Below are 17,979 nucleotides of genomic sequence, written 5' to 3'. Positions count from 1 at the left end.
CAAATGTGAATCATATCGTGTGGTACTGCATTGTATTGTGTTGCATTAATATCAACACCACTGTATGTGCCAGAGTAAATGAAAATATGCACTCTGAATATTTGTCTGGTTCAAGGCTGGCTAACATTCCTACATAGTGTTGGTGTAGATTAAATTATATAGATTAATATGTAATTTATGTTGGTAAATACTATTTCTACATAATACAAGTAACCAACACATAACTTTGCTTGGTTGGAAATGTACCAAAGACTTGACGAATGGTCAATAAAAAGACATGTCTTTGGAAAAATGCCTGAGGTTTATTATTATTATTAGTAGTAGTAGTAGTAATAATATTGTTAGTAGCAGTAGTAGTAGACTAGTAGTAGGAATAGTAGTACTATTTATTTATTATATTTATTTATTTAATTTTTAATGCCACCTTTAGAGATTCCTGTTCAAGGAATCATCATCGTTTTTGAGTTAAAATATCTTCACTGAGAGCTTCTTCCAAGCAAGTGATCACTTTCTTTTGTGATTATTTGTTGTATTTATTGGCATATATTTATTTTTTACCACCCCTTAAAGTCTCAACCCCATGAATTTTTATCTCAACCCACCCCAGCATAATTAAAATGTGAGGTTCAAATAATATTTAAAAATTATAATCAGAATTTTTGTGCATATTCTTTGTATCATCAGTTTGGTCTGACCATTCCCCATAGCTAGTCCAGAAATCTAACTCATTCTGTCTGGTAAAAACTGTATTTTATTTTACACAACACAATAGGTGCTGCTTCCGGTTCTGTTGTAGCTTTTCTCAGCTAGCTTGACCCAGCTTATCCCCGGCTTCTTGTTTTTAGCTTCAAGTTGTGCTGTAATGCTGCCACTGTGCGGGCAACCCAGCGCATTTCACCTGAAATGACTGTTTGGTGGCTCTCCTTGGACGCCCTGTACAGTTTTAAACCGCCCACACTGAGACTTTCACACTAATTTACTCACGGGGCTCGACAGGAACAAGAGAGCCGTTGGTGTGAGGAGCCCTGAGACGTTGAAGTAACCGTTTGTCATCGCGGTCTGACAGGCCGTTCACCCTGAAAAATGTGTATCTGACTGTGGCTTAAATTAGAAGGGTTTGTGTGCGCCCACACTGCCTGCTTTTCCTGCGGTAGACAGTCGATCAGGAGCAGTCTAGGGTTTTTTTTTCGTTGTGTGTGTGTGTGTGTACTGTCTGGCTCACAGCTCGGTTGTCCTCAGACGGCCCGGCACACACACACACACACACACACACACAAACACAGCGGCACTAACGGCCGTGACGCAGAGGCACGTGTGGATTGAACGAGCTAGGAGCGTAACGGCTCACCTCAGACAACCCGGTACAGTCACAAAGAAGAGTCAAAACAGGACATCTGTATGTGTCTACTGCGGCTCTCTATGTCACTGCCAACAGACACAATCTATTGGCTTTTTGGGATACTTGACTTCAAATCTATTGGCCTACATTAAGTATATATATATAGCTGTCATCTCTAAGTTGATGACAGTGGAATAAAGTAGGTCATAGTGCAGGGAAAGATAAAAAAATGTCCATAGTCTGGCGCTGGATTAGTTTGCAACAGACCCAATTTCACAGAATCAAAGAAACCAGGATGCTATTGACCCAAGGCTTGTCGTGTCCCGAAGAGCCCCCTTATTGGTTGTTCTCTGTTGCTATGGTACCAGACATCAGATGCTGAAGTTTCATGCGCGACTTTCTGTGTTGGTGCAGCAGGAAGTACTTGCACCAGTGATGGAGAGTCAGAGCAGAGACTGATGTGTGTGAGAGTCGAGAGAGACAAGAGATCTCTGCACAACTGGACCGACTAATGAGTCTGACTCAGTCATCGTGTGTGTGTGTGTGTGTGTGTGTGTGTGTGTGTTACTGATCAGACCAGAGAAAAAGAGGAAGAACGTATATAGGATCCTCTGCTCCAAGACACGTGCATCAACATAATATATAATTATATATAATATGTCTCCTGTCATGAAATAAAACAGTGTGAGACAATAAGAGCAGGATATTCAGGGACATGCTCAGGAGCGTCTCTCAAACACTGAGGGGTGAGTATGTTTCCAAGCCCAAGTGAGAAAGCTGCGCAATGTAATGTAAGGGCTTTGCTGCAGTCATCTGAGGACACAGGATCATTTTGTGTATGCTGGGACATCCACATACACAAAAATGATCACTAGAAATTATGCAAAAGTCAGAATGTCAAATATGAGTGTACTGCAGTGGTTCCCAGGGAACCCTTTTCTATCTGTGGATATTTCTCTCAATGCATAACAATACCAGTATCATACAACTCATTAACTGTACAGTTGACCCTTCCTAAGTCTCGCCCCTTTTTGGTACCTTGGTCAGCTCCTGTTCCCTGTATTGAGAAATGCTATGCTGGACTCGTTCTAGAAAACCAAGTACTGAATATGGTTAAAAGATGTTGCTGCAGGACCCGTAAAAGCAACATACAGTATATATCGTCACATCTTGAGTTGGCTAATGTTAAAAAACACTTACTAACTAACTAGCTAATCTACATAATTGGTTACTTAGTTAGCTAATGTTAGCAAAACAGTAGGCTAGTTAATTAGCTATCTAAGCTACAAAAATAGTTGGGTATCTAGCATAGATGTATAATATGATGTAGATGGGGAATTGCCGCTCAGCCTTGCTTCCATTTTCTCCCAGTGTCCACTTACAGTATTGCAGTGAAAAATTCCCCCTCAGTCCTAAAAGCATTTCCCCGTAAGCCATTATTATAAGAGACGTCTTTACTGTTGACAGGACACGTCAAACTGCAAGGTTGAGGTTTTATATTTGTAAAAAAGCTGATAAAAGTGATTTAAAAATCTGTGACATGATAATGTAAAGTCTATGGGACGAGCACGAAGTTGCGGGTGGGGTCTGCAGGAGAAACACTACTGTGCAGTGGCCCCACAGACAAGCAATTCTCATTGGACGGCACATGCACCATCTTTGTGTCCAGTATCCAGTTCATAATAATGGATTCAAGCTGTCTAGTTACATTTACTAACTAACTAGCTTGCTAATGATCGATGTAGATTACCTCGCTAACTTAAAATATGATGATATATCCCCCAAACCTAGCAAACAGCATATCTAAGTAGAGGAAACAGGAAGCATTTTTTTTCCCAGGAGAGCAAAGTCATTACTTGCCCAACTCTGACTCTGACTCGTTAGTACTTGTTGTCTTCACTGCTTTAGGTCGTTTTGGCTGAGTGGGTTTAGGTATGAGGGGTGAAATTGGGTAGGGTTAGGGTTTGTTGCATTGCTTGGAACCATGAAAATGAAAGAAAGTGAAAGGGCAGTTCAGTTTGATTGTCAGGTTAACCCTTTCGTGGAGTGAAACAAAACATCTTTTTTTTAGTTTGATTACCGTCATTCAGAAAATTTTGAGAGGGTTTCATGTGCTAGTGGTTTGAAGAAAGTCTTAACCCATAAATGACCTTGTAAAACAAAAATAATCAAAATGAAGACATAGAGGATCATCACGTCGATAGTGATGCTATGTTACCTGTGTGACTCATGCTATAAAAACCTCCTTCTGACCCAAACCCAAAGTAAACATACCAAGAAGAAGTCTGACTGACCCCTTCAACTTCATTATTCATTTAATTACATAATCCCACACTCAAAACAGGGACAAAAAATACATTTTTGCATAAAAAGGGACCTTGAATGTTGGCATTTAGATTTACCAACATTTTTTTTTCATGTTTTTCTTTTCCTAAAAACAGAAAATCCATCAAATATTGCACAGTAAAAACACATACAAGTGGAAATATCAGAGATTTAAAAAAGAAGAGTCCTTAAAACCTTCATTAGAAAAAGATGCAGTTTCCTACTTTGCAGAAAGTGGTATATGACTGGTTGTTTTTTTCTTAGCATCTTCTCCTGTTTTGGCCCCAGAGAAACAATCTGCTGGATAATGATTAATTCCAAAGTATGAAAAAGGCTTCACACATGAAATTACACATACAACCGAATACAAACGAGTCCTGTTTCTCTCACCATGGGACATTTGGCAAATGATTAGAGACTTCAAATCCAAAGCACCCTACAACTCTTCAGATTAATCCAATGTTGAAGAAGAAGGCGCATGTAGTTCATCTGTGAGAAAGATGGCTCTTCCAGAAGAATCTGCACACAGTAAGACCCGGATGGTGAGCCCTCCAGCATCCTATGAGGATAATCAGGCTCTATGGGTTTTTGTCCAACTCCATTTCACACAGCAAAGTAGGTATCAGTGCTGTCCTCTCAGCTGCATAGAGATCCAGAGTTTTGTCTGTTTTAAATAAGGCCTGGAGATCCAGTGGGCAGGTAGAAGTAAATCCTCTCCTTGTTAGTTAAGTTTGGCACTAATGCGTATCCACTGAAGAGCCTGTCTGGTGTATTGGACTGCATGACCAATGGTACTGTGAAGAGTCAATGGCCCAGACAAAGTATTCAAGTAGTTGAAGAACTCTGTAATGAAAAAGGAAGACAGTGGTCTTAAAGGGAGTTTTTGGGGTCGTATGAGGTAGTGTGGAAGAGATTTTGCATATTTGGCTTGGTTGTTTTGGAAAAAAGCTATATTTGTCTTACATAACAGTGGTTTCTCGACAGAAAAGGCCCTCTGATGGCAAAGTAAAGCTTTCATGTTGATGCCCTCTTCTAAAAACTGTGGGTGTGCTGACTGCCATTTACTGTAGTTAATATACTGACTATCAGTACACCAACAATCTTTCTTCAAATAATCCAAACCATCTATTTAAAATCTCTGCTGTCATTGGCAGATGAAGCATTCATTTTACATATGTGGCTTATTTTCATGTTTACATGTAAACAAAAGATTTTTCACATCTCACACACTGGATGTGTCAATGATGCTTAGAGAGGCTTTCGTACCTTTATTCTCCTTTGCAAGGTTGTCTGCCACCTCCCAGTACTCATAGCTGTACAGGACACTGTTGGTGATGTTCAGGTGGTTTGCTGCCATCTGGTGGATACGTTGGGGAATGCTTATGAGAGAGGGGAGGGCGCTGCCCCCGTGTGAACCCTGTCTGATGTGTTTGGCATTGGGTGAGAGAGAAGAGGGGGGTCCTCCTGTACCCCTGAGAGTTAAAAACACAACACAGAACAGAGTGATGGCGGTCAGTCAAGGTTCAGGGCTGCTGAAAGCAACTTAATTAACTGAAAACTCAAATCTGCTATAGCCTGAAAAGAATGAGAAATCAGTCTAATGGTATTCACTTCCTCAAAAGTGAAAATTTTCTAAAGGTTTTGATTTCATGAGTTGTGTGCTCGATTTCCCATGTCATAACCACAAGTTTGTGAGTTCCATTAGATGTAGCATTAGATGTGTTATGTGCTAGGCTCGTCTATGTTAAAAAGGAAACATAATTTTGAAGACAAGACTACAGGAATCATAGCTCACTAGTTATATCTAAAAGCCAGTGTTAGCAAAATGCTAGCTAACTTGCTAACTAATCTATATTAATCACTAGCTAGCTGGTTAGCAAGCACTTTACCAACACATACTAACTAGCTAACATAAAATGTGACAGGAGAAAGCTGACAGATGTACCACCTGGTACCAAGCTTCCATAGCTGTTATTGGAGCACAGAGCTAAAAGGCGTGTGGCTTAGGAAGGGTCAGTTGACCATGGTGATGATCAGACATTTACTGCGACAACTGCACAATTAATTCCATGAACCAGTCCTTTAAAAGTATGCATCAGTTATCTCATTCAAATCTGTCTGTTTGAGTCTGCCATCTCAACTACGGGGAATCAAAGCTTTTATGTTTGACAAGAACGGTAATTTTACCTCAAAACATGGAAGTTGCTGGTCTACCACTACCGCGATCTACAGCAAGTAACGTTAGTTAACTAATGTGTTAAAATAAATAAAGTTTCACAATAACACAAACAGACTAACCAACAGTAGACCTAGACAGATTTCTGTGCTGACAATGAGGCACTCTTTGATATCACATATACATTTTTACTAGTTCAAGCCAAATTTCCAGAGGCTTTACTCAGAGAGGCTGTAATATGAAGTTATTATCCACCTACTTCCCAGAGTCATTCCAGCAGGGTGGTATAGAAGGCACTTTGGGAGAACTCTGTAATGACACAATAAACAAGGCTAAAAGTCATCAAAATCCAAATATTTACATTCTACAAACAACTGTCCAGAAATTGAAACACTAGTTTCCTGCAAATGGTACACCATACTTGTTGTTTTGACACAAACCTTGAAGTAGTCCAGCAGAACTTTGGAGTATTTCAGTGCATGGTCCTTCTTCAAACGAAACATTTGCCAGTAAAGGAGAGCAAGGCATCGGAAACTGTGAGCACACAAGCACAAGTCAAAAAGAGTCAGACAGACCACAAATCATTCCCAAAATGCAGGTCCTTCAGCATGATGATAGATGTGAAATAAACAGAGGAGATGACATACGCACCACAGAACCGCCAGCTGTTTGTCTTCCTGTCTTGCCCCAGGGCCGGAGTGGCTCTTAAGCCTCATTGCATACCTTAAGACACAGGACTGTTAATAATCGAGGTCCAGCTCACGTATATGTATCTGTGTCTGTAAGTGTCTGCTTGTCTCTATGTCCAAATCCAAATTATTTGTGTCTGTTCTTGCATAACTCACCTAATAAGCTCCACTGTCTCCGAGTACATTGTATAAGGAGACTTGGCCTCGAGTGGCCCCTCTTCCATTGCTTTCCCACATTCCATGAAGGACAGAGCAGCGTCAATGTAATTCACAGCCTTCCCCAGCTTGTCCACCTGAAAAAAGAAAAAAACATTCCAACATAAGCAAAGTAGGGCTGGCCCCTAATAGCCAACCAAACCATGAGAGGAGTCCCCACAGCAACTCTAGTTGGAAGCTGTGCCCTGTCAGTAGGGCCATGGTGAAAGTATTAGGGTGACGGTAGCAAGATGGACCTTTTCTCTTGTAACACCGAAGTCACCAACAACATGGGGCACTTGCACGTAACTGTACTGGGGGAGCATTGGTGTTTGTTTTTACGCCATTAGCACAGGTGCTTTGGACCGACGGGAGGAAGAGGTTTTCAGGCCTGGGGCCTCAGAGGACCCAGTGGGTAATGCTAGCAGGGAGAGTTGAATGAATGAGCGTCAGAACTGGTCAGGTGGGAAAATTAACTGGGCTAAGCCGCATTCTAGTGAACACGGCCAGATTTCACACAGCCTATGAAGCCGATGGTTTGACGACAGGGAATAATGTCACAGTGCTGAGGTGATTTACAGCAGCTCTGACCGAGACTCTGACTCTGGGGATGGTGAAAGGGCAGCAGGTTTGGGGACAGGAGAGGCATGAAGTGGTTGAATAGGTGGTCATCCAATGTGTTGATAAGTCCTACTTTTTTTAGTTTTTGTGAAACTGGAAATTATTTATTCCCATGTTTTGAAAACAAGACTTGTGTTAGCAATGTTACTTGGAACATTTATTCTCAGTCCCGGAACTCAAACCATTTGTTGATGCTCAAGAAAACATATATTAAAAATAACTAAATCACTAATTAATATCATTGTGTTTTTTTCAGTCTGCTACCTCTGTGTGCCTTTGAATGTGTGTAGTTTTACTCTTTAGTTGTTTACCCCTACTTAATTAAAAAAAATCTACCTTTTGTTACTTCTCTATTTTAAACTTACTCGCTTTTTCAATATGAAAAATCTTTGGTAATTTAACAAAGGGTGTTCACTTAATGTACATAGTACATACAGTCCATACAGTAGTATCATGAAGCACATTATATCTTCCCTGGGAACAAATATGCAAATATGCTGTTTGTTTACTTACTGACTAAACACATGGACAAACTTATCATCGTACTCCTTACTTCTCACTTCTTTTTAAAGGGAAAACTGACCACCTTCAATGTGAATGTCCAGTCTGTGTCTCTATGAACTGACCTGCCAGGGCACCCCGAGCTTTCTTTGTCAATATAATAGCACTGAGGAATATATTGCCTCAGTTGGCAACATTTACCATCAACACCGACTGGACATCCACATAAATAGTGGTGAAATTTCCTTACCAGTCCTCTCCTTTAAGCAAGAAAGTAAATACTTGTATTTTCCAAAATGTCTGAGTATTTCTTCAATGACAAAGATCAAGGACTCACCATTGCGTCTGCACGGTGCTTCATCCTTTTAGCCTCATGTAAGTAGTACTCAGCATGGTGTGGACTAGGATGATGGACAGAAACACAGTCACAGTCTTTCAGTGTTTTAGATCATCAGCAAATCCCAATACTCAGGTGTCCTGTGAGTCTGTATCTGTAGTAGGAGTAGTATCATTGTATGATTGCTCACGTTTCATGGTTTGCCACAGTCCCTCTGTGTCCTGCAGGGCCCCAGGAGTCAGATGGTGGTTGGGGCTGTTTTGACACTTTTACACATTCCACCTCCATCTTGGGCTGAGTGTACAGGTCAAAAAGAAGTGAAATAAGTCAAAACATAGCAAGCAATGAGGTTGGTATTATCTAAACAAGTATTTTTCTTGTTTTACCTTTACAGCAGAATCTCTATTCTTGTCTCTGTTTTTGTGGACAGGGACATGATGCTGCTCTGAAGTCTTTGTCTTAGAGGGAGACTTGGAGGACTCTGGGCTTTTGGACGGTGGAGACAGGGGAGACAATGGTCTCTTGCTGTCCAAGTACTCCTCCAAGTACCTGCAAGTACACACACCCACATGCATTATGCACACTGACATAAACATTCATAATATGGGATGTAAATCTAAATTCTGCTAACCAAGTTAAGACCATTTGGATTTAACTACTTAGCCATAAAGTGGATTAATTTGTAGGGAGGCAGGAATTAAATGGTGGATGTGGATGGGACTCTGTCCACACAAAAACTCCTAAAATGTGAGGTCCTTGATGAAAGTGTTTCAGGCCAGTTGTTCTGACTTTTTTCATCATGCAGATGATTCTGCATTGTTGGAATCTCACAAAGATAAATCAGAGGTTGAAAAAGTCCTGAGCTCAGAATTACTTCATGTTAGTAGATGGTTATCTGACAATAAACTGTCATTCATCTTGATAAAACTGAGGCTATTTGCTCTATCAAATCAAAGGTACAGTTTAATAAGGCCCTTGATTGATATTTAAACTTCAATCTAGGACACGTCTCTTTTCAGCTCAGAAGGCTGAGAGTGGAAGAGAGAATTTTTCAGATTAAAATGTGTCTATCTATTTATAATGATGTCCAAAAGTACCTGTGCAAATACTTAACCAGAATTAGGGAATACCATAATTATGCCACAAGAGGGAATACAACTTGCTCTCTCCAAGTTCAAGAGCTGTATTGGGAAGGACACCTTCCTGCACTCAGCTGCCATTCTGTGGAATAAGCTACCAGTGAACAATAGAGGGTGGCATTTTTCAAAAATCCAGTAAGACACAGGATTCCCGTGGGATGGGAGTCAGTTTTAGTATTCATCATAGGACTAGGTTGAGTAATCACAATAGGAATAGGAACTTGAACTGGACAGATGCTGTTTGAAGAAGGCTTAGTGAAGGTCAATTGAGGAATTAGGGATGAGAATTGTATTTTAGCATAACTGCATATTGGAATCTTTGTAGATTAATATTGTTATATATTGTTTTGTGATTGATCTGCCTTTTCAAATGAAATGATTGATGTTTAGAAACTGCCAGCCAAAAAGGTTTTTATCTATTGATGGTCTCTGTATGTAGGGCATCTCTGGCTAGAGGGGCTCAATGTATATTAATGATCAATTAAGGATTTTAATCAGTCACTTACTTTATACTGAATACAGTATAACTAAGACAAAGTGTTGTGTTTGGTGTTTTCTTACCCGTTGTGTGTGGTCTCAGTGACAAAGTTGCGCTCAGCTGTGTGAGAAGACTCTGTGCGGCCTGAGAGGTCAGTTGTAGAAGGAATACTCCTCTTACTTTCTCTGTGCGATACACCGTTCTCCAGCTGGTCACACACAAACACACACATATGCATGCTTTGAAGACCAAGGCTATATCGATGCTTCCTGCCTCATAATCATGCATGGAAATGCGTACAGATATGCATCAAACTAAACAGAGAAGAAAAGCAAGTATACGTGTTGTCTACCTTGCGTTTCCTTTTGCCATCTTTCGTCACAGCCTCAGGGACATACAGGTGTTTCATAGCCTCTCTGTGCTTCTCCTTGGTGGAAGAAGAGGAGGAGGAAGAGGACGGTTTTTTAACAGGGGAGCTAGTAGTGCTGTCCGGGACCCTTTTGAGAAGACAGAGGTCTATCTGCACCACAAGATTTCTGAGCCCTCGCTGGGAGTATGCTGTGGCCTTTTCACCACGCCCAAATGGGACCAGGGTGTAGAGTTTTTGCTTCCCCTCACTCTGCTGCTGCCCCTCACTTGGATTACTGGAACTGGGTCCTCTGGGGTGCACCACCTTCGGCCTGTTGGCTTCGTTAGTTGTGCCCTGGCCTTCTTGCCCTCTCTTGGTGAGTCTCTTGTGGGAGGTAGAGTCCGCTGGGACTTTGGTGACTGGCACCTGATATTCAGATTCCGAATCTGAATTAGAGGAGGAGGAAGAAGAGGACGAGCAGGATGATCTATGAGGAGATGGAGACCGTGACGGAGGAGGAGGTGAAGGGTCTCTCTCCTCCTCACTTCTGCCGCCCTTTTTTGTCCTCCCCTGATGGTGGTGTGGGTCGTCTTGAAGGCAGGGCTGCTTGCTGTTGGTAGGCAGTCTCTGTTTGGCCTGGACTGTTTGCCATTCGCGTCTGTGTTGCTGCTGCTCTCTCCTTCTGCTGTTCTCACCTCTTGCTGTCTCCTCTCTCTTCCTCTGCCTCTCTATCACTCCCTCCTCCTCCTCCTCTTCCTCCTCCTCCTCTTCCTCTGATTCTCCTGAACTCTGGATCCAGGGACGTCTCAGTAGCTGCTCCTCCGCCAGCCTCCTGTCTTCCTTTCTCTCCCTTTCTTTCCCTCTCTGTTTCTCCCTATGTCTCTCTTCTTTTCTCTCTGTTTTTCTCCCCTCTGTGTGGGTCAGATGATCTCCTCTGTGTTCCACCTCCTGGGTTTTCTTCTGTGATGCCTTTGTATGGTTAACATGCACAGGAGCTGGCGCTGTAGCTCTCGGTTTTAGACTAGGGTTTGATCTAGAGTTCAACCCAGGATTAGGAAGGGTAGCAGCTTTAGAAGTAGATTGGGGATGAGCAGTATGACCAGGGTTTGTTTCACGACCAGTTGGAGCTAAGTGCTTTGCTCTTGCGGGGCTGTGTTGTGAGCTAGACTGCAACGAAGGCCTGGGCTTATGGGTGGACTTCTGGTTGGTTGGTCTGCTACTCTGGATTTGCTCAAAATGTGCTGTGTGTTTGGATTTGGGGGCCTCAGAAAGATGTTTAGAACTTGGATGAAAGTTAGGCTTGGGTCTAGATTTGTGGCTGTGACTCTGATTAGCGTTCAAACCAGCAGGTGCCTTGGGTTTGCTTTGGTCTTGATTCGGTAAGGGTCGAGCCTTGGGCTTGTGCTGATGAGTTGGCCTAAGATGAGTAGTGTTTGTAGGCTTGTTAGGCAATGGGGCAATCCATGACCTAACCTTTCCCCTGTGGGGATTGGCCGTTGGACCAGGTTGTGTTTGGTTCTGACCCTCAGGGTAGTGACGAGACCTAGAGGGAGCAGGTAGGCTGGGGCTAGGACTTCTTGGAGGGTCTCTAGGTATAGGGCTTGGGCTACGACTGGCTCTCGGACTTCCACATGGACTGGGGCAAACACTTGGAACTGGACTGGGGATCGGGCTGTGCCTCGGACTAGGGCTGGGACTTGGGCAGGTGCTGGTGAAAGGGCTGGGGCTAGGGCAGTAGCTGTAACCAGGACTAGGTAAGGGACTGTTGTTGTGGCTGTAATGAAACTGTGGGCTGGGAATAGGGCTTTGGCTAGGGCTGTATTCCTGATTGCTGTCCCAGGACCTGGCTGGAGATGGGGCTCGTTGGGTGGGTGGAGAGGGGAGGCGTCCCTGAATGTTCTGGGAAGGATTCTGTTCACTGTTGGCAGATTTTCTGTGGGTTTTCTTCAGCCATTTATCCAACTGCCACTGGGCTACAGAGGGGTGATCAATCTTCAGAGAGCACAGAGGGAGAGAGAAACACATGTAAAATATAAACTAGATGAATTTCAAATGAATCTTTGCTCATGGTGAGGCTTTACATATATACATGGAAGATGGTGGAAGTGCTGACCCTTCCTACATCCCACCCCTTCTGTTCTGCGCTCCAGTAACAGTTGAGCAAACTTGGTATTTCAGTCAACTCCTTTTCCTGTAAATGCGATGTACAGGGTCAAATCCTAAGTTGACTAATGTCAGCAAAACTAACTGCTAGCTAACAAATGCTAGGAAAATACTAGCTAACTATCTAGCAAATGATCAATGTAGAGTGGCTAACTAGTTAGTTAAGATGTGAATATATGAGGCTTTTAAAGGTCCTCCAGCAATGTCTTTTAACCATCTTAAAATTCTGGTTTCCTATTCAACAAATATATCTAAATATAGGAAACTGGAAAGGAGAAAGTTGACCAAGGAACCAAGCTTGCTCAACTGTCACTGGAGCACAGAGCAAAAGGGGCGGGACTTAGGAAGAGTCAATTCTACATAGTTTTCTTAACGTCCAGATGAAATGGTATTTGGAGGGTATCTAGCTTCCATATCATGACATATTTCTGTGTTAAACTTAAAATATCAAAAGTAAAGCTATAGAAGAATGGTTCATTTTGCAGTTATATATGGATTATATTATTGGACTATTATTACTAGGGATGTAACAATAACAAACACTCAAGCTGTGATAATACACAATGATATTTATTTACATTGATATTTATTGCAATATTAAAATACTTGAAAGAAAAATACTTATTTAATAATAAATCTGATGTGTACATCATTTTTTCATGTATAATATGTTTTTCCTTTTAACTTAAAGTGTTTTCTGGCAGTAGCAGTCCTTTTATAAAATTAAATAAAAATAATGAAATAAAATAATTGATTATGTAATATCACAGTAGAAATTGTCACATTCCCGTACATATTACTTATTGGGATATTAGTACTGCCTTTATTAGTACTTATGTATTAATATATACTTGGCATTTTTTTTACTGCAATATTTTCACCAAGTCATATACTATATATGAAGTCATGATTTTTCTGTGTTGATCATTATTGCAATAATAGTGTATTATGGACTTTTTGTTGTGGTACTATTGCATCTTCAGTTTTTGGTATTGTTACATTGCTACTAAAATGATTTATTAAGATGGACATTTTTGCAGGAAAAATATGCATCATAGTTTAAAAAGTGAAAAATCTTAACTCGCTAAATATAAACATAAATGTAGTGAAGTGGAAGTATGAAAATGGAACAGAAAATGGAAATACACTAGTTAAGTATCCTAAAAATGTACTTACGTGTAGTACGTGACTAAATGTATTTTGTTACATTCCATCACTGGACACATCTTTTTATATACCAGTTTTAAGAGATAAAACCAGATGAAAAGAGGTGAAACTAGGTGCAAGCAGAGACAGCAGGATCACTCAGCCTTACATTCAGCTATGAGAGGAATGACACATATTTGTGTGTGTGTGTGTGTGTGTGTGTGTGTGTGTGTGTGTGTGTGTGTGTGTGTGTGTGTGTGCACATACCACAACACTGTTACACTGTCATAAAACCATCTAAACATTCACTGCACACAACAAATACCTCACTGACTCAGCTGCTATTAAAACAACTCAAACTCCAAATGACGAATCCGGATCATGACTCATGTCTAAAAAGTGAAATTAGTGACATTATAACCTCTTTCCGATAGCCTACTTTCTACACACAGTCTCACAGTCCACATCTGTGCTTACAGAAGCTCAAACCAATTATGCCAAATGACTCACTTGATGTTTGCTTAACAACTGGCTTGGTAACCGTAAGAATGAGCACAAGAGAAAGCTTGAGTTTTAACTCAAGTGTATAAAGACGAAGAGGATACTCACGGCTGGAGAGCAAACTTCTTTCCCTCTCTCCTGTTCTGTTTTCCTCTCTTCTTTGCTGACCAGGGGCTAAATTAAACCTCTACTCCTCAAGTCAAACAGTGAACCCCCCCACCCTCCCCACATCCCTCTCCCTCTTTCCAGAGAAGACACTGCATCTCTTGTACCGTCTCGGCTGCCCTCCCTCCTTCTCTTTCTGTCCCGCCCTCTTTTTCTCACTACCTGGAACTCTGGGTTTGCTGCTTCCATAACTCCAACCCCCATCTCTTCCCTGGGAGACATTTAAACAGTCCACGTAAATGAAAAACACATGGTGTGCACCCCTTCCCCACCCTGCCCCCCATCCCAAACACACACTCCACTCCCACCCTCTCTATAGGGGCCCGATGAAGTGCATGTTTAGTAATACGGTCAACTGGGTCGTACAGGGCCTTCCATTCATAAAAGAGGAGCAGGTTTCCCCTTCATTCCCCACATAGCAGAACACAAAGTCTCAAACTAACTCCCACAATACCTCACACCTCCACCACCCATCATATCTACCATGCTCTACACCCATGCAATATTTATCTCAAATAATGATATTCAAGTAGCCCATGTGTCTGTGTGCACTGCTGTTTTGAAAGAGAAGATAGCTTTAGTTTTAGATCTAAAAAATCCTGCAGGAATTTAATCGAATATTCTATTTTTGTCTTGTTAACTTAATGTAGTATATAATAAAGTTTTATTCTTTCAAGTTAATTTAACTTAGAATTTCTAGTACTGATTTCAGAGGTGAACTGTTTTGACTTCAAATGATGAGTTGAATGAATGTAATGTACAGAGTTCAATCAACCCATTAAATCAAGTTTCTAAAGAAACATGATCAGCATAGTATCAGACTTCCACACATGCATTCTCTGAGAGTTAAAACTCTCCTTGGACCCTTCTTTTTTTTATAGTTTGAAGAAAACATTCATGAAAACTTGCTCTGTGTCTCAAATATGCTTTAAGATAAGTCATGGTTGATTTATAGCCGCCCCCAGAAAGTCAAAGATTCTAATAATTAGTCAGAGACCTCTCAGTCAGTCGGTTCTTTCAGTTGAGCAGTCAGGGTTTTTTGTTTGTTTGTTTGTTTTTCCTTTTGCATTCACTGTGCATTTTAATAAATAAATTGAGACAACATGTGCCAGTGGTTAATCGATGAGAGACGGTGAAACGAGTGGTTGGTGAACGAGTTTCAGCTTTTGTGGTTTTAGGCGTGTCATTGCACACAGAGGAATGCAACAGCAACAGCAGCCTGTAAAGTTTACGAATGCATGATGATAGTCTTGAATTAAATCATAATTAAATTACGATAAATGTTAAATGTTATGAATGTTTTTTCAGTGTGATGGAAAAGTTGTTGGTTCAACTTAAAATCTTAAGCTTACTGAAGATGTTTTCTCAAGTACAACTGAATTAATATAATGTTTATTTAACTATTTGATTTGAATCATTACAAAATTACCTCAACTTGTCTTTCTAATTCAGTTTGTTTAAAGCAGCCCGAGCACTAACTTTTTAAGTTGAAACAAGTTGTTTATTTTTACAGTGTAAGAACTCGGGTCTTGATGACTTCCACGTCCTGAGGGATTTTCATCTTTAAGTCTGAGCCTGTTGACATGACACCCAGGCACTAATTCCCAAAGCAACCTCTGCCCCCCCCCCCCAACCCATCCTCTTCCTCCTCCTCCTCCTCTGCAGCTCACATGCATTCCTCATTCCTCTCTCCCTCCCCACACCTGCCGTTGACTGCCTGCAGGTCACCACTCCCTGTCAAGAAGTTACCCGAGGGCACACAACCAGAGGAAGAGACAGACAAGCAAGACATGGACAGAGAAGACGGAGGCTGTTGCTCAGCCTTGCTGGTACCTCCTTGCTGCCGCTGCACGGTGGCTGCGTGTTGGCAGGAGAAGGAGGATCTGGGTGAACTTCTGGGCTCCGGCTGGGGCTCCGGGAGTGAAGGCTGCTGCTGCCCGACTCAGCAGAGCAGTCTGAACCGGAGGAGTCCGAGCTGGAATGTCTCACCCTCCTGCCATGTGTGTGCGCTCGCTGTGCTGACAGGCTGTCAGTCAACACAGACACAAACATCAGAGAGGGGTCAGTGTCGGTACACAGCCGAACGGAGCAGAAACTCACTGTTGTTATTCACACAGCTGAGCTTAATGTTTACAGACAAACACACAAAACTCATATCTACAATGTGTAAACATGATCTTAATAACTGAGTACCTGTGTCCATCCCAGGAAGATGATTCATGAGTTGCCTTCAGGAACACAAAACAGAAACTTATCATCCACAACAGAAGTGCAGTGAACAACTTGCTACACTTGATATGTTACTTCTGCTGCTTGACGTCTTAAAGGGATAGTCGAGGCTTTTTGACGTGGCGCTGAACATGAATCGGAAACAAATTGATAGATCTCATTAGGATGCGCATACGTTTAATTTTGGGATCAGGGAGCTGCCACTGTAACTTTCCTCCGTCTTCTCTTTCCTCCTGTCTCTGCCTGCACTGCTCTCGCTGGATGCCTGCTGCCGCGCTCACAAAAACAAGCGCTCCCTCCTCCCTCTCCTGTGTCTCCTCTTCATTTGCTCAAAACAGACGGCGCTGAAAACAGCGACAGAAGTGACATTGCACCACCGAACTTTCATAACGCTCAAGTGTAGAATAAGTTTGGGTTTTATGACAAAGATGAGAAATGCCGCTGCAGATCATTTATGCAAAATGTGTCTGACAGCGGAGAACAGAGACACGAGTCTGACCCATAGAGACGTCATGTCACTGTGAGAGCAGGTAACACTTCACTGTTCCTCCACACTAATCAAAACCACAGCACTCTGTATATTAAACACAGCAGCACATCATCTTACTGCAAAAATACTGATATTTTAAACAGTTTTAAAGTTTCTCATTTATCTCATCTCATTTACACGAGACTCATAATAAGATATAAACATCACTGTAATGTCTCCTTCTCTCTGTCTCTACTGTTATTATATTTAGTAAAGCTATCAGGATTTTTTGCAACTAACAGCACTCTACAAATGTAGCATTAGTTGAATCAAAATGTAAAGACTGACCCATTGCATTGTCTTGAACTGCATCGTATCATGACAGAGCTGAATCGTATCGAACCGAATCATTGGCCACTTGAAGATTTATAAAATATATTGTATCGTTGTACATGTATCGAGATACGTATTGAATCATCTCAGTCAGTGAGATACACACCCCTAGTATGGGTGCTCACACACCAGAAGAAAAGGCATCCTTCAGCAGGAGCTGCCAAACACTCCGGTCATGCTCTCAGTTTTGTTTCCTCATTCACTTCTATTTCTGTCCTCTCACACCCACTCTGACCATCTTTCTACATCGTCAAGTATGAACAATAACATGAAGACACGTCCAGCTTAGGTCAAACTAGTTTGTTTTTATATTCTTGTGTCATGCCAAAACTATTTTACAAAACATGCATCTTCCGGTAACGCATATACAAAAACAAAACATCAAGCCTACAGTTAATCCTGAAGAAGGTCTTTTTTAAATTTAATGGTCTGATATATGAACAGCCGAACTAACTAACTAACTAAACAATTATACAAATATTAATGTTCTTATTAATAACTATTATTAATAAAGACATGTTTAACAATATGCAAATGTTGTCTTCATAGCACTTTGAAATGCAGTGATCTGATCTCAGTGTCACCTACCCTTTGAATGTCATCATCATCGCTGCTCAGCTTCAGGTCATCAGCAAGCATGCTGTAAGCAAAGAAACACACAGTTAGAAGAATTACACACTGTCAGTAGATGAAGCAATCTAACTTCTTCTTCTCTTTTTCACACATTATATATATCACTGTGCTGTGTAGAACTCATTAGGATC

The 17,979-nt window shown here is 41.4% G+C and overlaps 1 protein-coding gene across 1 annotated transcript in view; it reads right to left on the bottom strand.

The window, feature by feature from the left end:
- Positions 1–3,629: 3,629 nt before the first annotated feature.
- The window catches only part of aff3 (AF4/FMR2 family, member 3), a 28,187-nt gene continuing 13,837 nt past the window's right edge, over positions 3,630–17,979 (bottom strand). The window contains exons 6-19 of the mRNA XM_084724731.1: positions 17,804–17,855; positions 16,318–16,352; positions 15,958–16,150; positions 10,153–12,141; positions 9,884–10,008; positions 8,570–8,732; positions 8,374–8,477; positions 8,184–8,247; positions 6,686–6,822; positions 6,492–6,563; positions 6,281–6,374; positions 6,100–6,149; positions 4,931–5,136; positions 3,630–4,507 (exon numbers count right to left, since the gene is read on the bottom strand). Coding sequence (XP_084580857.1) covers positions 4,386–4,507; positions 4,931–5,136; positions 6,100–6,149; positions 6,281–6,374; positions 6,492–6,563; positions 6,686–6,822; positions 8,184–8,247; positions 8,374–8,477; positions 8,570–8,732; positions 9,884–10,008; positions 10,153–12,141; positions 15,958–16,150; positions 16,318–16,352; positions 17,804–17,855 — 3,406 coding nt within the window. The 3' untranslated portion in view covers positions 3,630–4,385. The remainder of the gene's footprint in view (positions 4,508–4,930; positions 5,137–6,099; positions 6,150–6,280; positions 6,375–6,491; positions 6,564–6,685; positions 6,823–8,183; positions 8,248–8,373; positions 8,478–8,569; positions 8,733–9,883; positions 10,009–10,152; positions 12,142–15,957; positions 16,151–16,317; positions 16,353–17,803; positions 17,856–17,979) is intronic.

Source organism: Lutjanus erythropterus, chromosome 8 (genome assembly GCF_056507025.1).
Source record: "Lutjanus erythropterus isolate fLutEry1 chromosome 8, fLutEry1.hap2, whole genome shotgun sequence".
NCBI lineage: Eukaryota > Metazoa > Chordata > Actinopteri > Lutjaniformes > Lutjanidae > Lutjanus > Lutjanus erythropterus.
This window is presented reverse-complemented; position numbering and strand designations above follow the sequence as displayed.